Below are 23,935 nucleotides of genomic sequence, written 5' to 3'. Positions count from 1 at the left end.
CACACACACACACACACACACACACACACACACACACACACACACACACATAAGCAAACGCTCTCACACAAACACACACATACACACACACACACCCACACACAAACAGATACATCGCCACGCATACATGCACGCACACACACTCACACATTAAACTCTCACACACACACACGCACATATGCGCACACACACAAAAACGCACACAAACACACACACACAAAGATAAACACACACACACACACACACACCCACACACAAACAGATACATCGCCACGCATACATGCACGCACACACACTCACACATTAAACTCTCTCACACACACACACGCACATATGCGCACAAACACAAAAACGCACACAAACACACACACACAAAGATAAACACACACACACACACACACACACACACACACACACACACACACACACACACACACACACACACACACACACACACACACACATACACATACAAACAAACACAAAAACACACAGCAAGGCTGTTGTGTGAGTTAATTTGTCCCGCTATCCCCTGTCCCGTGACCAGCAGAGAGCAGACTCTCCGTCGGTTCCGAGAAGAAATGGAAAGTCATGAACACTAATGACACCCGGTTGAACTTTGACCTGGGAGTACAAAGATCAGAAGTGTGTAGACCAATAAATGTCACCCGCCCACTCCCACCCCTTCCCAGTTGGACTTACTCGTGCAGTCGTGACGGGCCAGGATTACTGGTTCCTTGATGTATGACTATAGGGCACGGGACATGGATACTCTGCACAAGCATGGGAACAATCACCCTTTGTCCCGCTCCCGCTCTCCCCACGGAGGGGCCGCGGTGAGCGGGCAGAGGCCCGGGACGGGCCTGGTCCCTGCCCTTGACCCCCGTATCACCCTACAATATTAGCCGTTACTCATTCCCTTTTCTAATTGATCTCATCAGCTATCTCTCTGAGGCGGCGTCCTTTTACTGGGGATTTTCTGTTGATCGGAGCCCAGCTTTCTAGGTTTCCTTTTTGTGTGTCCTTACCCTCACCCTACACACACACACACACAAACACACACACACACACACACACACACACACACACACACACACACACACACACACACACACACACACACACACACACTCCTACTAATCCAATATCCGTTTGTCTTGGAGAACAAGCTCTCCTCTTACGTGTTTCACTTTGTAGTCTAATGAGCGTGTGACGTCTAGCCGTTGATCATTAGGCCATCAAGACCACTCCTGGCCTGCTTCACTGTCTCTCTCTCTCTCTCTCTCTCTCTCTCTCTCTCTCTCTCTCTCTCTCTCTCTCTCTCTCTCTCTCTCTCTCTCTCTCTCTCTCTCTACCTCTCTCTCTACCTCTCTCTCTACCTCCCTTGACCTGTTACCCATCCCCCTTACACACACACACACACACACACGCACACGCACACACACGCAAACACACACAGTCCCTCCTAGCCCCTGCCGTGGGTGGCTGTGTGCAGACAGCCTGGCTGGGCTCACTCGGGGCAGGGCTGAAACACTGACGTGTGTTCTGTGTATTGTTCCATGCAGGCAGGGCAGTCAGGGAGAACCAGAGATGCACAACTATTGTATTGTGCAACCGTCAGAGGGGTGTGGGGTGTGGGCTGGTGGGTGAGGGGTCACAATAGCTCCAGGTTTTTATGGCGTCCGGGTATCTGCCTCAGCGGCAGATTTCTGGCCCGGGACCAGGTGTGACGCGGGAAACAGCTGCAAAGCTCGCTGGCTTTCTTTCTTCTGCCTGGTAACTCGTTCCTTTGTATATCTCACAATCTTTCTCGCTCTCTAACGCTCTCCCTCTCCCTCCCTCTTTAACTCCTGCTCCCCTCACCCTCGGCTCCACAAGAGCTTGGTTGTTTTACAAGCATCTTTTTTTAATGCATTCATTCTCCCCATGGAGACCCTGAACACCCCCCCTGTCTGTCTGTCTGTCTGTCTGTCTCTCTCTCTCTCTCTCTCTCTCTCTCTCTCTCTCTCTCTCTCTCTCTCTCTCTCTCTCTCTCTCTCTCTCTCTCTCTCTCCCCCTCTCTGCTCAGAGCAGTGGGCCCCTGCATGGCTCCCTCATGGCAGGCTGTGCTGTGCGTCTGAAGTGACGTGTGAAGGCCACTATTGGCCCGGGGCCTCTGTTTGCTTTGGGCTTCCTTGAACTCCGTAATGACCCATTACCAGGGAGCCAGAGCAGAGGACCCGGGGTGTGAACTACAAAAATACCCCTAGGTCTGGACTCTGTCCAGCGGGCCCAGAGAGACGCCATTGGCTCCGCCGTGTAACAGTAGGCACTCGCTAATTAACCCGGCGGTGGCCAGTAGCAACAGAGACGACCCAGGGCTATTTTTAGCTCGGCGCTCTTTAAAAGCCGCCAACGATATCACCGAGCCTCCTGACTGCCCTCTCCCTCCTTCCCTGTGAGCGCGCGCGGTTGTGTGTGTGTTTAATCTTTTATGGCGTAAGCAGACACCAAACATCCTGTGTGTCCCGGTACTGGACCGTCCCTGATTTGAGTGGCAGCAGGAATGCATTTGTTTTCCCCTCAACGGATAAACTATCGCGTGCCGAGCCACTGTGCCTCTGTCGGTCACCCCTCCTACGGAAAGAATGTGAGACTCCTAGTCAGTTGACAGTTGAACCAGTGACATGGGGCGAGCAAAGTCTCGTGCAACATCACTCACTTTAGCTCCCTCTCCCTCTCTCTCTCTCTCTCGGTCACTCTGCTTCCCTTTGTCCTTCTTTATGGTTGTGGCCCTCCCCTCCGAGTCTTTCGCCCACTCCTCCCCCCGTCAGTGAGTCTGCGTCTCCTGATAGTGATCATTTGACTAACGCGTCTTGTGATGCGGTGTGAAATCCCCAATGAGGTAGTGGAACAGCAGGTGACACGCCACACACAGCCCTCCTGTGTGTCTCGTGTTATGAACTGAACTCCTCTGGGTGCTCTGTGTGAACACCAGAGCACCCTGGCTCTCCCTGCACCAGGCTGCCTCAGTGCCCTGTCAGAGGCTTTCATTCCAAGGTAGAAAAGCCTCTCAACCAAGCCGTCGGGTGGTTATAATCTATGTTATGATCGCACGCACGCACGCACGCACGCACGCACGCACGCACGCACGCACGCACGCACGCACGCACGCACGCGTGCACGCACACACGCGACCACATAAACTCACACATTAACACACACACACGCACATATATAAACTCACACACACACACACACCCCTTTAAATCCACACACATATGCACACACACACGCACACACACACTTAATAAACCAATTCAAATGCACTGCATTGAAAGGACTGGTGCAGAGATCGGGACGTTCGCCTCCCTGTTTAATCATCTCTCTGTTATTGATCGGCCATGCAAATCAGCAGGGATGTCATGATACGATGTTGTATTTTTGTTTTCTGTGACTTGTAAGAATTGCGTAACGATTTAATCTTTAGCGGTTGTTTCTATGCGTGATAATGTCGGGTTTTGTCCGTAATTCCTTAGTTGATAGTGGATGCAAATCATCAATGAATCAGCACCATTTATATATTTGCTCATATTTTTTCCTCCCAAAAAATGACATTTGAGTCAACCGGACGATAAAAGCCTTGCAGCAGCAAAGAATCCCTAGAATCCCCAATACTCACGTCATTTCTTTTTCCCCCTTGTTGAGAAATGTGGAGGTCGAAGGTCGTGCTGTACGAGGTGGAGGAGGCAGGAGGAGGAAGGGGGGTGGGGGTGGAGGGTGGGGTTTGTGAAACCTGGAAGGTGCTGAGCTTAACTGGGAATGAAAGGCTTTAGGCCCCTGGAGCAGCCGGTGAATCATCAGCTAAATAACTCCTCCATGATTCATGTGCCACACAGGGGCCCTAAGAGGATCCTAAACGGATGAGGAACAACTTGATTGACTGTAATGTCTCTGGATGTTTCTGGTGTCTTTGCAGTGACTTCCATCGTGAGCAAAAGTCGGCACGTAGCGAGCATCACAAGGAGTTAGAAAGCGTTGCCAGGATTCTCATGGGCTCCTTCCAGCGTCTCATAACCGGCCCCTGGCTCGTGATCGGTTCCCAGCCCAGAGCCACTGAATGAACGCTCTCGCTGTGGGAACTGGAGAGAACTATTTAGGAGGGGTTTAGGGAGGTTTCTCAGGAATCACAAGCATCTCTCGTGGCTATTACACCACAGGTCCAATATAAGGCGCCGTGGTCAAGCGTGTGTGTGTGTGTGTGTGTGTGTGTGTATGTGTGTGTTTGTGTGTGTGCACTCAACACTGAGCAGTGAAGGAATGTGCACAGCTCTGAGTTTGGAGGGAAGTTCAAGAATGTGCTAATGTCATTATGGGAATTCTCTACGATACCATTCTGCCTAATCACACACAACACACAACTCACACGCACACACACACACACACACATACACATACACGTACACACACACACACACACACACACACACACACACACACACACACACACACACACACACACACACACACACACACACACACACACACACACACACACACACACACACACACACACACACACACACACACACACAGACACAGACACACACGCACGCCCACAAGGTGTGATCTTTCCCGGTCTGCTTATCACCACTGTCCTTTGAGGCCTCTGACTGCGTGTTCTCGTCCCAAGTGTTCCTTCATTAGTAGCCTCTGCACAGTTCTGTTCTTCCCCCATAGTTGCCTCTGTGTGCGCCTGTAGATTGTGATGCATGCTTATCTTATTGATTCTCCTGGGAACCAAAACAATGTTCGGGGGGGTTACTTCTTGCAGCACTTACTCTAGTTAAGCTTACTGTGCAGTACGCCTGTAGTACCACTCACCGGGATATATGTACTCACTGTGCAGTACACAGTACACTAGTACCACTGTTCTTGTGTGTGTGCTTACTGCTTACAGTGAGTACTAACTAGTACAGCCTGTAGCACCACTCAGTGTGCTGTGTGTACTCACTGTAGTAGTGTGCTGTGTGTACTCACTGTAGCACCACTTACTGTGTTGTGTGTACTCACTGTAGCACCACTTACTGTGTTGTGTGTACTCACTGTAGTACAGCCGGTTTTGCCACTTACTGTGCTGTGTGTACTCACTGTAGTACAGACTGTAGTACCACTTAGTGTGCTGTGTGTACTCACTGTAGTACAGCCTTAGGCACCTCTCAGTGTGCTTTGTGTACTCACTGTAGTACAGACTGTAGTACCACTAACTGTGCTGTGTGTACTCAGTGTAGTACAGCCTTAGGCACCTCTCAGTGTGCTGTGTGTACTCACTGTACTACAGCAGCCCCCAGTGTGTAGGGAGCCTGTTCTAGCCCATAGCAGCGTTCTGTGTGAGCGAGGGGCGAAACAAGGCAGCATTCAGGGGTTTGTTTGGACAGCGTTGAGCAAGGAGTAATTACGTGTAAATTTAGGATTCTTCGGGAGCTTGCAGTCTAGTCTAACGTCTAGACGCTCTCCCCTGTGCGTTGCAGCATAGCCTAGCGAGGTCTCTCCACCACCCTACCCTACTCCTTGCCTCTCCCCTGTTTGGCAACGGTAGAATGCAGTATTGTACGCCGGGCTCGCCGGCCACACTGTGCGTTCTGTGTGTGTACGCATTGGCAAGGAAGGTGACGTCAAGAGATGCTAGCGGTGATACCGCTGATTACATTATGTTTGTACGACCGCAGAGCGCGCCGGGCAGCCGTTATCGTGCTGTTCCCTGGGTTCCAGCTTGACCCAGGTCCCTGGTAGCGTGACCCTCCTCCCCGTGGCTGCACAGTGCACACAGAGCCCCCCCCCCCCCCTCCCCCACAGCCCCCGGTGGCCCTGGGAGGAGCCCTCGTCTGCAGGGCTTTATCTCCCAGGCCATGCTGCCCTGCTGCGACTCTGCAGAGAAAATCCTCAAAGCTGAGGATCTAGAGTTGAATACCGTTTACTGTTTTCAGAGTTGAAACCGCAGGATTTGGAGTTTGTTGTCTTGCGCTAATGCAAATCCTCTTTTCGTGTGCTGTCCCGCTATCAGTGTGTTGGTGTGTACCGTCTTAATTACGCCTGTTAATGTGAAGTTGTGGTGCTTGTGTTCCACGAGTAGCTCGCTCTGTGCTGGGCTTCGTGGGGCTTTTTGCGCCCCAGTTAACCACTGTTTTAGCGGATCGTCTCGGCTAACAGTGTCGCTGTGTTGCGGTTGCACGTAGCAGCAACTGACAACATCAAAATTGATGTAACTGTGTGTTATGATGACTCCGTGAACAATCATGCTTATGATAAGGGTCTCTTATTTCAACCTTCATTTCTAATCTTATAAATCGACTCCAATTGGCATCGTTTGCACAGGGTTTAAGGAAATCAGCCGCGTCTTTTTACTGCAGCTCAGCACTGCTCTCAGGCCTCTGCACTGTAGTTTCCCAGGCTTTAATAAACCTGTCATGGTTTTTTTCCCAGGTCAGCAGCATGACGATGGTTGCCCTGCAATCAAAAAGCTCCACGTAAAATCCCCACGTTGTTCGCCGGTGGGAAAGGACTGAGGGTGATGTCACTCTGCCCCAGATCACTGCTGGTTCTCACAGTTCAGCTAGATAGCACTCTCTCTGTCTCTCCCTTTTACACATTTTCATGCTCTCTCTCTCATGCTCTCTCTCTCTCATACTCTCTCTGGTCCTCTCTCTCATGCTCTCTCTCTCTCTCGTACTCTCTCTGGTTCTCTCTCTCACGCTCTCTCCCTCACTAGTGCTCTCTCTTTTTCACTCTCTGTGTCTCCCCCTTGTAGACTTGTTCATGCAATCTCTCTCTTGCTTTCTCTCCCATATATACTTTGTCATGCACCATATTTTTCTCTCTCTCCTTCTCTTTCACTCTCTCTCTCTCTCCCAGGCACACATCCTCTCTCTCTCTCTCTCTCTTATGTAGACTTACTCATGCACTCCAGCCCCCCCCCTCCATCCCCCCACCCTCTCTCTCTCTCTCTCTGTCTCTCTCTCTCTGTCTCTCTCTCTCTGTCTCTCTCTCTCTCTTTCTCTCTGTCTCTCTCTCTCTCTCCCTCTCTCTCTCTCTCTCTCTCTCTCTGTCTCTCTCTCTCTCTCTCTCTCTCTCTCTCTCTCTCTCTCTGTCTCTCTCTCTCTCTGTCTCTCTCTCTCTCTCCCCCTCTCTCTCTCTCTCTCTCTCTCTCTCTCTCTCTCTCTCTCTCTCTCTCTCTCTCTCTCTCTCTCTCTCTCTCTCTCTCTCTCTCTCTCCCCCTTCCCTCTATTTCCCTCTACTTCCCTATTCTTACCGGTCAGCAACACATGGATAAAACATCAGCAGATTCCCCCCTCCAAAATTCCACTACTAAGCATTATTGCCCCCGCTACTCAGTAGAAAAGTTATCAGAATTAATGTTTTCCTTGGTAGTGGTAACCACGGCGACCCGGTCAGACAGCCAGTACTCTGAGCTGATCTGCATGTTGTTGGTAGTCAACCGTTTCTCAGTCAGCTGAAAATGTGCTGACAAGGGGGGGAGGGGGATGGTAATATGAGGAAAGCTTGCAATTGAGTGTGTGTGTGCACGCACGTGTGTGGGAGTTTGTGTCCATGCGTCTGAGATAGAGGGAGAAGTTAGCAAATTGTGTGTGTGTGTGTGTGTGTGTGTGTGTGTGTGTGTGTGTGCATGTGTGTTTGTCTCCATGTGTCTGAGACAAAGAGGGAGAAGCTTGCATTTGAGTATGTCTCTGTGTGGGTATATGTGTGTGTAAGCGTGTGTTTTTTGCACAAAAGTGTGTCTCCATGCGTTAGAGAGGCAGAGAGAGCAAGTTAGCTAATTGAGTGTGTGTGTGTATGTATGTGTGTGCCCGAGCACATGTGTGTGTGTGGAAGTTGGGCTGCGGGTGTCTGAGACAAAGAAGCCGACGCCTGCTTTTGAGTGTGCCAATGTGTGCGTGTGTCGTGTGTGTCTGCGTGTGCATGTTTGTGTGTGTATGTGTGTGTGTGTTTTTCAATGTGTGGATTGTGAGAGTTTGCAAGGAAACCTTGGCTGGTTTGTGGCGTGGTTGTGTGTCTTTGAACTTGGTCTTTGGTTCCCAGATGCAGACGTTTTGGTCTAGGCTCAAAACGTTGCCTTTCCCCGGCAGAGTCACTGTTTCAGCTCTGAGCACACTCACACCCCTGGATGGTGTGCTTATTGCACTTTATTAAGTATGAGAAAGAAAAAGAATCTCTAAACTCTAACTAGTTTGACTTTGACATCGTTCCATGTGTGGGATGTGATTGGGTGGGGTGACAGTTTGATCCAGAAACGATTGTGAAACATTCCTTCAATCAGGGGACATTCGTCTGGTAGTTTTCCATCATCATGGACGAGACAATGACAGGAAGTAGAGGAGAGAGGGAGAGACCTGCAGCCGTCGCCTCTGCAGCGAGGTCTTTTGTCCTCTGTGCACTACCTGGTGGGACCACCGGGGGCGCCCTGTAGTCCTACTGCACGCTCTCTCTCCTGACTGTGTGTGTCAAACGGTGACGCGGCCTCAGGCTCTACAGTAGCGCCGGGTCAGGGCTCCCCGACCGCCGCACCATGTTGGTCCGACTGCAGAGGACCACACATACGGGCCCCATGGAAGACAATGGATCACACACACGCACAACACACACATGGATACACACTCGTCCACACGTGACCACACACTTTCAAGTGTTCTGACTCACAAGATGTGCCTCTCCATGGCAGCTTTGAACGCTGTTTTAACTAATGGCATGTGTGGGTGGTATTGTGTGTCTGTGTGTGTGTGTGTGGGTGTGTGTGTGTGAAGTACAGTAAAGTAATGGGGCCAATTCATTCTGTGCAGTAGGTGGTCTTGTTAAGGTTATAGTGCGTGTGTGTGTGTGTGTGTGTGTGTGTGTTTGTCTGTGTGTGTGTGTGTGTAGTGGGGATGGGGTGGTCTCCTTAGATCCTTAAATATGCCCCCTAACCCTTAACACACACACACACCCTGGGGTGTGCCCTCCTCTAGATCGTATCATAGCCACGGTGCGGCTGAAAGTAGTAGTTGGCATCACATCATAGTGACAGCGGGGGTCTCTCTCTCTCTCTCTCTCTCTCTCTCTCTCTCTCTCTCTCTCTCTCTCTCTCTCTCTCTCTCTCTCTCTCTCTCTCTCTCTCTCTCTCTCTCTCTCTCTCTCTCTCTCTCTCTCTCTCTCTCTCTCTCTCTCTCTCTCTCTCTCTCTCTCTCTCTCTCTCTCTCTCTCTCTCTCTCTCTCTCTCTCTGTCTCTCGCTAAATCCAGTATTGTAGTGCAGTTGGTTTAGTGATCTTGCGTTCAAGCATTTCTTCATTTAGCTGATGCCTTGTTTCCTCCGAAGCGTATGACATTGGACTCATGTCATCAAGGTGCAAGCTCGCTCCAGGATGCCCACAGGTTACCCGGGATGTTATGGATGGGTGTCCAAACACCCGAGGCCCCCACACGCTAACCCGCCCCCATACGCACACACCCTAACCCTTATTGAGTGCGGTGCTTTGAAACCCTCCAGGAGAGATCATGTGTCATGATCCAATTCTGAACCATGTTTGAGTTTCGTCTAGTATGAAGGACTTTGGAAGCCTGGTTGAACGTCTGGGTTTGAGGGCACAAGAGCCAGCCTTTGACGTGTAATAGACGCAATTGTGGCGTTTAAATGTGTTCCTACACGCTGATGTTGCTCGCATCAATTGAAGGATCTCACGGTCTGTGTCTGAAGTAGAGCTTAGATCGGCTCGAAAAATCAAACCCGACCCTATCCGAGCCCGTGCTCATTCGAGCCCGGCCCGGCCCGGCCCGGTACATTAACTGTCATGATGAGCCCGCGACCGATTTAAACCCAACCATTTCTTAAAGGGGTAGTTCGGAATTTTGGACATAGGGCCTGATTCCCAAGTGAGCATTGGTATTCTATATAACTGGAGACAGTTTTCAACACATTTCATACAGTCCTTCTAGTTGCAGAGTTTGCTCGTGCTAGGCTAGCGCAAGTCAACGGGCAATGCTAGCCTGCTATTAAAAACAGTCATACCCACTCCACAGTACACCCGAGGTAAATCAATTATAACGACAGACTATAAATCTAAATGTCTGTTTATAGAATAATGTTAGAAATAAAACCAACCTTGCATTGCATTGCATTTTGAGGGAATCGCGGGGTCTCAGCAGCAGTGTTTATATTCCTGTACGTAGGCTACGGCAGCGGCGGACTGATACCTAGGTTACCTGCCGCTGTCATTGCTACAAACGCAGAGTACAGTGAACGAAGGAATTCTATAAGCGTATTCAATTAACAAGATATGCCCACGTTTGGAGGAGTTAGCGAAGCATCTGCTTTTGAAGACGATTATGAGGAATTTGTTGTATCCAACGAACCGTACATGTACGAGCCGGTGTTACGCTTGCCAGTGGAGGAAAACTGCGCATGACACGTTGCCTTTTGCAATTTCGTAGTCTGACTTCTGCAACTTTGTATACATTAAGAATATTATCTACCTATATAGAATATTTCGTCTGATTAATAGACAATTTTGCCCGTACCAATTAAGCTAATAGTGATAAAAAAAAAAAATATATATATTAAAAAAAGCTTGATCACGCCCGGTCCGATCCGACCCGAGGATAGTGGCGGGAAATATTGGACCGACCCGGCCCGCGGGTCGGGTCGGTTCGGTTCGGGCTCGGGTGCGGGCAGAAAATCTAAACTCTAGTCTGAAGTCTCTACTGTGTTGTAATTGATTGGGTGGTGTTTCCTCAGGAATATGTTGATTCAGGCTCGGCTTGAGTCGTGTTCCCCAATCCGTATTCCATGTTCCAGATCCATGTTCCTGTTGTTGGAATTCACCTTTTTCAACAAAGTTTATTTCTAGAGACACGCACGTAAATAGATTAATGTATGCATTACCTGGAAGGTGCATCAAGTTGAGTGTGGAGCTGATAATTCGGCCCCTTGGAATCATCATCATTGCACCAATGCTAACCGAGCTCCTTTAACAGAGTCTGAATCTTCCAGTTAACGCATGAATATTTATCGAAGCTTTCGAGTTTTGATACCTTTTTGCAAAATGGCGTCTCCTTCTCCGTCAGAGTCCGTGACTCTCTGTTACAGTACATGCAGCTTCGGCTACTAGCTGCCTCACACCAGTTATCTTTGATGCATTACCAGTCATCATGTTGAGTTTTACATTAATAAAGATCAAATAGTAATTTTGATCACACAGATTCAGCATCCCACGTGTATGTAGGTAGGCTATGTAAGCCCAACACAATGTTTCAGAATGGGATTGGTCTGCATCGACGTCCCAGATAGAACGCTTCATGCCTTTTCTTTATTTAACATATCATATCTTCTAGTTACTGAACCTGCCTTTGATGCATGAAGGAAATTAGAGATAAGATGTGAAGTAAAAAGTGTGAATACTTCTACTCACTACCACTACTATTACAACAACTTGTTGAGCACTTCTCATTTTGACAGTGAAACACTTAAGTACTATGTGATAAGAAAGAAAGAGCCTGAAAAAGGCTTCCTACAGTTATACTGCAAGGCTGGCTGACTGTTAGTTGCACAATGCAGTTTCCGAGAAGCACTAGCTTCCTATTCCCTGAAGGTTTGAGTGTTTGTGGCGGGGAGAGAGAGGGAGAGAGGGCGAGAGAAACACATCGTGAGAGAGGAAGAGAGACAGCAGGGGGAGAGGAGAAACAGAAGGGAGGCAGCTGAGGAAGAAACACGTGGCAAACCAAAGGCCGGCGCATGGCGTGTAGCTAGAGGATATGTCCAGGCATGTTCCCAGCGAGCATGTCAATGATTAGCAGGAAGTGGAATCAGGACCCCTACCAGGCCCCCGATATGTTGTGTGTAATAAAAACTGCTGTAAGAACGCCTTCCCGAAGCGAGGATGACGGCTGTCCCACATGGAGACAAACTCCCCCTTGTGCACGCACACATGGACACCCCGCCCAATCTCGAGCCAGTCATTTCAATAGCTCTTTCTTGTCACGCACCTGGGAGAATCCCCTTGTTGGCCCGGCACTACTAGCTTTCACCCGAATTGCCTGGCCCTACGTTTCCTGCATGTATTAGGTACACTTTCTGGAAAAGTGGATGAATGCATTGCGTACACACCCATTCCCCACATTCTAGCCTGACGTTGGTCTGGAATCTCCTGTGGAAACTTCCTGCCAGTAAAATAGAAGTATGAGGTGACCAGGCCAAGAGCCACAACCACACACAAGCACCCTGCCCCGCCATGATGATAACAGATTCAAATAGTTTGAATAGACTCTTCTTTGACAACAGGTGTGTTGAGAGAGCGAGAGAGAGAGAGAGAGCGAGAGAGAGAGAGAGCGAGAGACAGAGAGGGAGAGAGAGAGAGAGAGCGAGAGAGAGAGAGCGAGAGAGAGAGAGCGAGAGAGAGAGAGAGAGAGAGAGAGAGAGAGAGAGAGAGAGAGAGAGAGAGAGAGAGAGAGAGCATCAGGGGGGCAGTGCGTGAGTTATTGCGTACACAGCGTGTTGACATAAGCGGCCTGAGTGTTTGTGTGTGTGTGTGTGTGAGAAACATAGCATGATGTCACTTCTGGGAACAATCGCGTAAAGGAAGAGGAAGTGTGCGAGAGAGAGCGCAGACGTTGACCCCAGACAATAGTCTTCTGTCCCACTGCTCCTCGGCTCTCCAGCAGCTGCAGCGCTACTGCTGCACTCCCACTAACAAAACAGCCGGCTTTGATCTGGAAATGAGTTTTTAATCATAGGCCGGGGCAGTCGGTTCAGAAAAACAGAACGTCACAACACGACCGAGGCCTCGGTGTGTGCAGCGCTGCGTCGTACGTCCGATGTCACGCCCGTCCCGACTCGCACAGCGATGTGCCAAGCCGCCGTGTCACCATCATCTCAACCCCCGACCACATCTCCAAAGACACGCATTCCTTCAACAGCCCAACTGAAGATGTGACTGCATGTGTTGTGGTGTAAGGCATGCTGGGAAGGGTTTCACGCAATGTTTGTCACAGGACAAGTGCAATACACAGAGCGACAGAAAGCGACCGCATCTGATAAATACAGAGGAGAGTGCACACACTGGGCGGATAGGGCGTTATGGTTCTTTTATGTCTTGCCCTGTTATGCACGGTTTCATCTTTTTCCCATTAGAAAAATGACTCAACAAAGGAATCGTCTTCTTCCCTTTCTTTCTTGACGTGTCAATGCGGTGGAGTCGCTGCTCATTCATTCATTTCATCCGTTTGTTGAACCACTTCAACAGAGTTGCTCAATGCTGTTCCTCCCTCTCTACCTCAACAGTGTCCCGTTGCCAAGGATGTCTTCGAAGACGCCCAGTGCCAACAGCATAGCCCATGCACGCAGAACAGTGCAGCAGCTCAGGATCGAGGCCAGCATCGAGAGAATCAAGGTGCCGCCATCCCTCAGCAACCCCACATCGTGCCCCCATGTGTACAACGGATGCATACTTCATCCTATGTGTTAGAACCATTCACATTATATAATTGCAGAGCATGACATCTTTGCGAGAGTCCAATTTTAAACATGTTTCAAGGGTTTTAGTTTGAGAAATGAGGTCATATGACCATGTGCCATACAAGGATCAACTGATTCCTCATGACACCATAAGGGCCATGAGACGAGTGCTAATGTGTCTGGCCTGCTCTCTCCATGGGTCCGACAGGTGTCCAAGGCCTCGGCGGACCTGATGAACTACTGCGGCGAACACGTCAAGTACGACCCTCTGGTGATGGGCATCCCCGCTTCGGAAAACCCCTTCAAGGACAAAAAGCCCTGCACTATATTGTAGTGGAGGGCTGCCCTAGCCTTCATGTTTATGATTATTATTTTCTGCTAATTAATGTTGCTGTATTCTTTTTTTTGGGGGGGGAGGGGTGTGATTTTCTAGTCTCTCACTAATTAACTCCAAATGCATTGCATTTTCAGTTTTTCCAGTTCAACCACTTTGTTCTCAGAATACGACACAAAACAAAGCCATAATCAGCCTGGAGGTGGGGAAAGGCTGACCTGCCATGCAGTGTTATAATGACACACATTATTAATGATTAACAATTATTGATTTACGATTGATTATTATCTTAATAGCACTTTAGCAGGGCTATTAAGATGCTGCATATTGACCCCTGAATACTAAAAAAAATAAAAAAATGGTGCGATATCTTCTTTTCTCGCTCAATTAATTCAATTCAGCCTTTCTTTAATAATACTGCAGGCTGCTCTGGCACAGTCCACTTGCATCATGGATTGAGTTCTTCATTCAGACACAAGTTAAAATACACCCTTAGGGCTGTTTGACTGTTGAAAAATGTCTGGCTCATCAGCTTACAGACTGAAAAGGTCTGGTCGTGATGACGATGATGATGATGAGTGCTGTCCAGCTGAAATGTATTTAAAAACAACGCAGTCATACACTTGAAAGCTGTAGGATGTGACACAGTCACTAAGCAAAGGTTTAAAATGACATTTTCCACAAATGGTAGGTAGTGTTGACCTGTGCAGGCGATGACCACTCAGCTCCAGTGGTCAGGCAGTCATTACTTCCTGCCTGAGCCTGGTGGTATTTTTAAAGATCACACATTCCTCGAGCTTATGATGATAGAATTCCATTCAAACTCCTTAAGCTGATACTGAAAAATATTCTATTTGAACTTTTCTTGCTCTTCAGTTTGTGTCGATTCAGCTTGCCAATTGATAAATGCTTTTGCAAAGACGCCGTAGATAACCCAGAGATATAGGAGGCCGATAATAGTGGTGCCTAATTTAGATAACGACACGTAATTTCCCGCATTAGGTACCCCTCCCTTCCGAATCTTACGTCAACTAGAATTGCAGGAACCTTCTGTCACTATTTTTAGGTTAATCATCTTCTACTGTTCCTCCTTGATAGAAGACCAAGTTAGGGATCAAGCCAAATATGCGTGCGAATGAAAACATCCATTTTACTTTGATGTTGTTTTTTTAATGACTATGATATTGCAGAAGCCTTAAGGAAAGAATCACCTGACCTGGTTATTAAAATGTCATCTCTGTGGCCCAACCTCTGCTGACAAACACAATGGTGAAATTGGAGGACAAAAGTCCAATCTGAATTAGCACTGAGTGGGCATGCAATATTTGCGTTTTTTATAATGCGCCGACAACCAATGAAATTACAGTGGGTAGAATTAGCATGGATTCTACACATTTAAGAAGAATGATGATAATACAACTTGTAGCCAATCGAATGGCTGCCTCAGAATTTGAAAGGTTTTATTGTTAATAATAATAATTTGGCAGGAGTTACCCCAGTTGAATCGCTTTGCGTTATGATATCCGGCTACGCAATAACTTTTTTAAAGTATTATGTGACACTGTGAGCTGTTTTAACATATGCATAACAAGAGTTTCTCAATATCTTCAATGTGTACTGTATGCTTTAATGTTTTTAAAGTGCTTGGGGACTAGATGCCATCGATTACGTGCATTAACTGACACAAACTATCAATCTACCTTTCTAAAATCCTCATTTATTTTGCAGTGTATAGGGCATGGTGGCTTTGTTAATAAATTCCTATTTGAACTGTGAAATATCTTTTAGATTAGTTGAGGGGTTCTGGTTAGCATAATATCAATTGAATAGAACTGATTATTCCTACACTCAAAAGCCTTACTTATGTTTGCCTTGTATTATAAAAAATAAGCCTTGGGAGTATTGATGTTGGCGTTTCCATCAAATGTTTTCTGTCCATGTGCTGAATGTGATTTCTAACTGTATTGTGCCAATGTTTTGTCTTTGTGTTGTCGCTAGTACCGGTGGTTTGATAATATTGTACTTCCTGGTGCTGCAGTATTCATTGGTTTTGTAACCACTTGCCTTCTCCAAAGGGTATATTTTAGGTCTTCAAATTTGTAGAGTAAAGCATTGTTAATTTCCATCATAGTGTTTTTATGATTTAAAAAACTAATGATATTTGCAATGCATTGTTAAGTCACCATTGTAAACAACTTGAAGGAAATATACATAAGCACTGCAGCTTTTTCGACCTGCTGGTCTACCTATCCATTGAACAATTCAGAAAAAGTTGCCACTATTCAACTAGAGAAAAGGAATAATTCCACCTTCAGTATCTACAGTTTGGTGATTATTTTATGAATCGGGTGTCGGGCACAGCATAATGATATATATATACTCAGCATAAGAATATCATGTTACTATCTAAATAAAAACAAAAACAATGGTGTTCAACTGGTGGAGACCAAGAATAATGTCTTTCAACGTTTTTTTCCTTTCTACGAGACATTGAGAAACTGTGATGAGGCTATCCTTGCTGTCAGATGGAATCCCATCCGTGAATAGTGATGCCATTCAAGGAAGATTTGAACCTGTGGAATCTGATTTGTTCAACTTCTAACCAACAAGTAAAACCAACCCTTTGTCTCTCTGCTGAGGCACAGTCTTACTGTTGGTAATAAACAAACGCTTGGTACGGCATGCTGCTGCGGAGGTTGACTCCACATCTCATAGGGGCTTGAACTGGATTGGTGCATACATACTATGCTCCTGTTATCGTTAGTCAACAGAAGAAATAAGGGCATACAATATTCCCTTAACATCTCATAACTTTTGTTCTGGGATCTATACCTTACATTTACATTGAGTCCAACATGTGTATATTGAGCCCATTCAGCTGGACATTTTACTCATGGCCACTTACAAGTGAGGCTGACAACAAACAAAGTAGCTGGTAGGGAAAAAAACAGAGTAAAGCTCACTTAGAGATTTCAACAATAAACTCCATAATCCTTTGTATTTGGAAGCTGCTACCTTGTTCTGAAGGGGGGAGGGGGGGGGAGTCTGTTTCCTCTCTGTAGATTCCACTCCACTGGGCTGGAGTATTTATACATTTATACCCCACCCACCCACAAAGTATAGGCTGTCTCCCACGCTTCTTCTGAACATGATGAACCCATCCTGGCTGTCTGGACCCAGAAAACAGAGCTAATTATAGCACTGGCCTAGCCCCTCGCTGCTGTTTTTCTTGGGAGGGGGGCTTGCTTAGGGCTCTGTGGTGGTGGTCACGAGGGGCGTCTGGCCTGCGTTCACGGCCGCTGTTAGACAGAGGAAGATGGAATCAGCAGTATTATCCCTTGTCAGTTATTGTTGGATTTGTTTAGAAGGAAGCCCCATCATGGATTCTCTCCCATACATAAACTAGGGGGAGGAGGAAATAACACTCAAAGATGCACAATTCACAAAAGAAAACGTGTCAGGGATTTCTCATTTTGTGATTTTCCCAGCCATTGTTCTGTTCATGAAGGAAGGGTTATGTTCTTCTGCCTCAACGGGCAGATGGAGAAGCGTTGTTGTGTAGCAGATCTTCAAGGGTAAGGCCATGTAGGAAACATTACTGGGAACCACGTCATGCATCTCTCTCATCCCCAAATTACAAAAAAGTCCAGCAACGTCCTTCAATTCGATCAACTTTTTAAAACACGTTACTTTACAAAAATATATTTGGAGTCAAATCTCCACACCCTGCTGCATGCTAACTGCAACAGCATTGCATTTTCCATCGCATACGTGGGTGCAGCCATGATCATCGAAACCAACGACCAGCAAAAGCAGGGGCTACATGGCCGTCCAAGCTCTCCATTGTGCAGCAGCAGCAGCAGCGGCGGCAGCAATGCAAAGGCAGGACGACACAGAGGCTGCTCTGCCTGCCACACGGCTCGCTATGACTCCCTGGCCGGCCAGTTGGTGTCAGTGTGTTGGAATGTGCTGATGTGCTGGGGAGAGGAGGAAGGGGTGAGAGAGGGGGGGGGGATCAAGGCCAGCATGCAAGGGGAGGGCGTTGGTTTATTGATCTGCGTGGGCTGCAGTCGTACGTCACTCGTTTATTGTTCTTTTACGTTGTCGCCTGCACATGGAGACGGGCCGAGCCCTTCAAGAGCAGCGTGTGAAAGAGCAAGGCAGGTGGCACCAGAAGAAGCCAGTTCATTGGTCGGGAGGCTGTGGGGGACTGCTCGCTGCAGCTCACTCCACCCCTTGTTCGGTGGTCCCGCACCTGCATGGTGACTCAGGGAGAGACCGTTCCAGAAGCCCGTGATAGATGGGCTTTTGACTTGTCCTTAGCACAGAATTGTGCCCTCTAGCACAGCAGGATGTGTGGACTCTTGTTTGAACTGAGCACCAGGACCTACAGGGTTTAAAGGGCTTACAGTAAAAAGTATTGTGCATGTCCTTATGACTCAAGGTCTTGAGATAATTAGTTGATTAGAATCTAGTAGTCTTTCGGTTTCCCTCTGACTACGAGGTCTGCTTTTGTCATTGCATTCAACTGATTGAAGTGGTCAATTATTCCTCCTTTTATTTCAAACCGGCAGCTGCCTAATTACGAGTGGTGCACCTGCAGCCCCCCCACCCAACCACCACCCTATACAGTCATGGCTTCAGGCCGGATCTGGGTCATTGTGAGGTGGTGCCAGCGCTGCACTTTTAGTCCAGCTATTCTTTAGTAGAGGTCTTAAAATAGCCTCTCCCCTTGGCTCAGAACAATACCACATGACATTAGTCAGCAGCGTCACACCCTCCAGTCACACGCCTAGCGATACAGCCAGGCAACCTTTAACATACTGCCCACTAAAACCACCAGCACTGGCCTCTCTACAGCACAGTTGCTCTCTGCATGCTCTGTGATCTCTTACATCATCTCTGTAGAATGCCAATGCCGGTAGGATTACAGACAGTATAAGCAAGTTATGGAAACTATATCCCCACCCCCCCCCCCCTCCTTATTTGAACCAAGAAGTTTCCTTCAACTTGAACAGGATTTCTTACTTTGCAAATGCTAGCTCTGCCTTAAGGCATTTGCATGTACATAGGCACATTCAGAATGCAGTGTTCTTACATGTTTGGCCATAATGATAGAATGTGGGAGGTTTTTAACAGAGTATGACTTGAGCAACAATGTTCCGTGCAATCTGTCTTGTAAAGGCTGAAAAAAACATCTTTGAGGGGGAGAGAATTTCACTGACGTTGCAGGGGGAAGACCTCCCTTGCATCACCTTACTGACATCATTGACATCCAACACTAGCAAGTCACACGTGTTACAGGAAGGGGTGGTGTGTGTGTTTATGGCAGGGGGGTTATTCAACTATCAGCAGGCTACTTTAGACTGGTTCTGAGCTGCACCTTTAATTCCTCAGTTCTTGGAAACAGCTTGTGCAAGCCACCCTGGGTACTGTCAGTGGGCCCTCCTCTTTGTAACCGCATGCAAACTGGTATCATGCAGCACACAATGTACACAACACAACGTATGCAAAAAAGGTGGACTCTCTTTATTCTGTACCATTTGGCCTAACCCTAACAATTTATTCAAGTCAGCGGGCAAATAGTGCAACCTGTAGACCTGTCCGCAAAGACTGGGTGGGTGCATAGTGGGTAAGAACGTACATATGAGGTGACATAAGGGGGAGTGGGCTGAATGCAGGGCATGGAAGTGCTGACCCAGCCAATGCTCTCAGTGGAAAGGGTTGGGGATTATTGTTTCCCTCCAGCTCAGAGAGGTCACCGAGGCCAACATGACCCCTATGATCCGCACGTGACTCCCCTTTACAACTGCTTACTGTGTGTGTGGTTGTGGGGAAAGGGGGGAGGGATGGGGTGGGAGCTCTGCAACATTTCTAGAAATGTACCATGAAAAGGAAAAAAGACATAGTTCTGGCTCCAAAAGAAAGGCTTTTTATTATCCACAATACATACTGGTTTTTATCAAGCTTTGGAAATAGTAAAGGGTAAAAAAAATTGAAACATAAATACACTTAAATATCATTAGAAATAACTTAAATTGTAGAAAAATGAACTATTACTACAGTATGTAGCAAAAATTGGTCTGCATAGAAAACACTGACTACAGACCATATTTTTCGCTGTAAATCTATCACTTCCCTTTTTAAATAATAATAATAATAATAATAATTACAATAGTAACAAGAATAACACCAACAATTTCAATGAAATTAGTGAAATTTCAGAGTTCCAGTGTTTCAACAGTGCTTGTCTTTGCAGGGGGGGGGGGGGGGGCTTGGTCGACTCCACTGGTGTTTAAAGCTCTTATAAATGCTCTTTCACCTTTTCTAGAGTAATCACAAGTGCTTAAACCACTTAAATATCCTTCTGTACGCGGTTCACTTTTACATCAAAAGCGACGCTTTTTGTTTTTACCTCCTTCTCATGACGTTAAAAGTGCCATGTCATCTCGTCATCTCGTTTGCCAAGAGCCACAACTCCCAGCAGGCCCGTCCCTGGGGAAATCCAATTCCCAAATCTAGATATTTGTTCTTTTTGTTTAGACACAGCCACTCTGGAGGGCTGGTCATCCATTTTGTTCCCTCCAAATTCATGTTGCTGATCTTCCGTCTTCCCCTTGCCGTCAGTAGGGCGTTTTGAATTAGAGCCCAGGGTCGGTTGGTAGTGTGTCCATCCGGATTCACACCCGACTCCCTGTCCACTGTACAGTTCTTCCACAGGTCTCCGCTGCTGGTCTCCAGGGCTCTTCACCGGTCCGGGAGGTTGATGATGGGCACCCATTGGTCCATACACCGGCTCTCCCTGCAGAAGCCGTTGACCTTGCTCAAAGCCGGGTCCTTCCATGACGTAGACTGTGGGCTCTGAGATTGAAAAGAAATCAAGAAGTTTCACAACTTTGCAATAGAGCATGTGATCATTTCCTCGGAAATTCATGTGGGGTCCTAAAGACTTGTTCTAGCGTGTCGATGTCGACGCATGGAGATTTACACCGGTTCGCTGCATCAAAGCTGAGCCACACAGTGCATTGCAAAGCAATACTCGCCGAAAATGAATAGCGAAGAACAATCCATTTAACTAAAACAATTCGCTGTTGCAGTTGACTGCAGACTAACACATACCAGAGTCAGACTGAGTGGACAGTTGAAATCACAGGGCAATAAAAACACTGGAACAACAAATACTTTTTTTGCCAAGGCTACATGCTTTCCTGTTTCCTAAACGTCCACACCGGGTATGTGGCTTGGTAGTGTGTCATGGAGGATTCATATAGATTAAAGACAAACAAGAATGGGCACTTACAGTGACAAGGACACAATGCAGGTCCATGGGCTCCCCCCCGTTTTGCTTGCTCCCTCCTCCAGCTCCGCCGAGTATCTGTGCCAGGCGCCTGGTGTTGTTCACTCTCAGGATGTTGATGTCATTCTCACAGCAGAAAGCTTGAATGAGGGTGAAGTGAATCTGAAGGGCAACGTCTTTCACATCTTCATCGTCCGTGGCCAGGATGCACAAAACCACATTATCAGGATCACTGGATGGTTAAAAAAAAAAAGGAGTATATAATCAGTACACTTTCAGCATTGTCCTTTTACCCACATGTTTTACAGAAGTGCTGAGCAGGGGGAAATGACACAAAACCGGCATAGAACGGCATGGCAATATTTAAAATGTTTAGAAGTTTGTAAAGCATCCTATCACCATATAGGGCCTACATAGAAACAGCTCTTGCTAACATATTATGTCATTGTACACATTTTTTGCAAAACACACATGCACTGATGAAAGGGGAGGAGCTCTGGGTTACATGATGTGAGAAGTTCAGGGTTACATGATGACTTACACATTCAGAGACTTGGCTGCCTCGTAGACCCCCACGGTGATGCCTCCCTGCGGCAGCGCCGACACCAGCACCTCCTCCAACGCTTTGGCCACAGAGTCCATTCTGCAACAGCGCAAGAAAACAAGTTCATTAGGTGAAGTTCAAACTTTGTTGCAAACGTAAAGTCAAATTAGCCCCCCGTCTCTAGCTAGCGGGGTTAGCTAGCCGGGCGTCCCTGAGGGCAACGGACAGATGCACGGTGACTGATCCACGTACCTAACTAGGACTTCTGAAGATATTAGAAATACCTAGCCTAACTGAAATGAACATGCTATAAAATGCTGATATATATTAAATATTTTTATGATATAAAATATTTCGATACTGGTAAATGCCGACTTCTTACTGTTAGGTTAGCGTGTTGAAGGTTAAATAATGTGAAGCCGGCTTGAGTCTCACATCACTCATTGATGTTAAAGCGTCGCGCGACGTGCGGGGGTTGAAATCGGTCAGTATGTGATGCATGAACCGGCTTAGGGTAACGGTCGAACTATTTACAAGTTATTATTAAGCTGGCCACTATGTGCACGTTAACAACATATCAACATTTAGTTTGTATACCAGTTACAACGTGAATATAGAAGACAAGATGCATACATGAAGACCAAATTACCTTTCTTGAGAAAATTCCCCACTTAGTTCCTCAAATGTCATGTTGACCGTAAAATCCAAGTCCACCATAGACCAAAATACAAAACGTCGAAGCTGTGCTGCTATGTCCTCTGTTTACTTTATCTCAGTCCGTACAGGTCTGCAACTGAGAAGCTGCGTATGGGACTTCTCCTGAAATTCACTGGAACAAGGCGGTCACTGAACACTTCACCCGAGCGCTCATTGGGCGCATGCTAAACAGGTCCACGCTTGTGGATGCTGATTGGCCAGGAAAAGCACTAGCAACAACGAGAGATAAGCTTTGTGATTGGAGGATAACTTATACAGAGGAGTGGCGTTGAGCTCCGAGGTGTTGGTTGCAGCCAGCCTTTATATGGTTTTCAACTATTCAGAAACCTACATTCCAACACCAGTTTGTAATACCTACCAACAATACACACTACCGTATGGAAAATCCATAAATCATCTAAAGCTAGTAGCATACAGTATGTTTGCAATGTTGCTCCCAATGTATCCTTGGACCCCACAGATTTATAAGAACAATTATATTTACAATGATGTCAGCATAATCTTTCTTTGGGAGCTTTTCCGGTACGCCATTTGAACACGTTTTTTTTTTACTTTACACAATGCATGTACAAATATACATGTTGCCATTCACATACTGCAGAACTCACCTGTAATGTTCAGGGGAACCTGGTAACGACTGATGTCCACAGTGCTGGTTCCCTCTGGGGAAGGTGAGGCCCCTGGAGAGCCCGCGCGGAGCAGAGACGGGCGCGGGAGCAGCCTAAACAACCATTAGGATAATTAAAACACAGGGTAATTATTACCTTTCGCAAGCTCATGAATTGCACGTGTTCATATGCATGCACCCCTTCTTGCATAGATCTTATTAATATGGTTTTCGTTCATCCAAGTTCAAATTTAAATGATCAAAGTCGATGTTTGTTGCAACGTTTTTCAATAGTTGCTGCACCGCTTGCCTTGAGGCAGGCTGTAGAAAACAGAGCTATGTTTTGCTGCTATGCTGACACCTGGTGGGTGAGTTGACATTTTTTGGGGCGAGATACAAACCTGCACATATCTGCACGCCTATCTTAAATCGTATTTAAAAAAAATATTTTGAACACAATTCATGTCTTAAATAAAATAATGTGGCCAATAGTAACACACAACATGGTAATTGGATTGTACATGCATCTGAATAATCAATGGGGTATAATGAAGAATGCTGTATCGTTTTTTGGGGGGCGTTTACCATAATGATAGATTTGACAAATTCTTAGTGGGCTTTGGAAGTTTCAGCAAACACTTCACAGAAATAGTATTTTTGCTTTTCTTATCAAAAGCAGTTGATTGGAAATAATAAACTGTAAAGTAACCCTATGGTTAAACCGAATACTATGGTATGGAACAGGAGGCAGTGTTGAAGTAAATCATGTGTTGAATTATGATGTGCATGTGCAATTAGAGTAGAACCTACAGCCTCAAACCATTGCTGGTCAAGCTCGAAGTCTCTGTGTTTGAATCCCAATGTCAGCAGTCTGGCATCCTTCAGAGGAAGATAGCAAGCAACTATCTGCTCCTTAAGACATGGAGGCCTATCTGCAAAAAATAAATAATTACTTTTG

General features: G+C 46.9%; 2 protein-coding genes across 4 annotated transcripts in view; one reads left to right on the top strand and one right to left on the bottom strand.

Moving 5' to 3' along the window:
* gng12a (guanine nucleotide binding protein (G protein), gamma 12a) overlaps positions 1-16,604 on the top strand; it is a 31,374-nt gene extending 14,770 nt beyond the window's left edge. For 2 of the 3 annotated variants that reach the window (XM_056596109.1, XM_056596110.1), the window contains exons 2-3: positions 13,305-13,413; positions 13,687-16,604. In XM_056596109.1, coding sequence (XP_056452084.1) covers positions 13,321-13,413; positions 13,687-13,812 — 219 coding nt within the window. In that variant the 5' untranslated portion in view covers positions 13,305-13,320 and the 3' untranslated portion in view covers positions 13,813-16,604. The remainder of the gene's footprint in view (positions 1-13,304; positions 13,414-13,686) is intronic. The other variant, XM_056596108.1, reaches the window with a different exon arrangement.
* Positions 16,605-19,486: 2,882 nt separating this feature from the next.
* gadd45aa (growth arrest and DNA-damage-inducible, alpha, a) lies at positions 19,487-22,493 on the bottom strand. Its single transcript, XM_056596420.1, has 4 exons — positions 22,303-22,493; positions 21,651-21,752; positions 21,113-21,341; positions 19,487-20,673 (listed from the first exon to the last, which is right to left on the bottom strand). The coding sequence occupies exons 1-4, from the start codon at positions 22,368-22,370 to the stop codon at positions 20,560-20,562; spliced, it is 513 nt and encodes a 170-aa protein (XP_056452395.1). The 5' UTR covers positions 22,371-22,493; the 3' UTR covers positions 19,487-20,559.
* Positions 22,494-23,935: the final 1,442 nt, after the last annotated feature.

This window comes from Gadus chalcogrammus, chromosome 8 (genome assembly GCF_026213295.1).
Source record: "Gadus chalcogrammus isolate NIFS_2021 chromosome 8, NIFS_Gcha_1.0, whole genome shotgun sequence".
Lineage (NCBI taxonomy): Eukaryota > Metazoa > Chordata > Actinopteri > Gadiformes > Gadidae > Gadus > Gadus chalcogrammus.
Note: the sequence above shows the minus strand (reverse complement) of the source record. Positions and strands in the feature narration are given on the sequence as shown.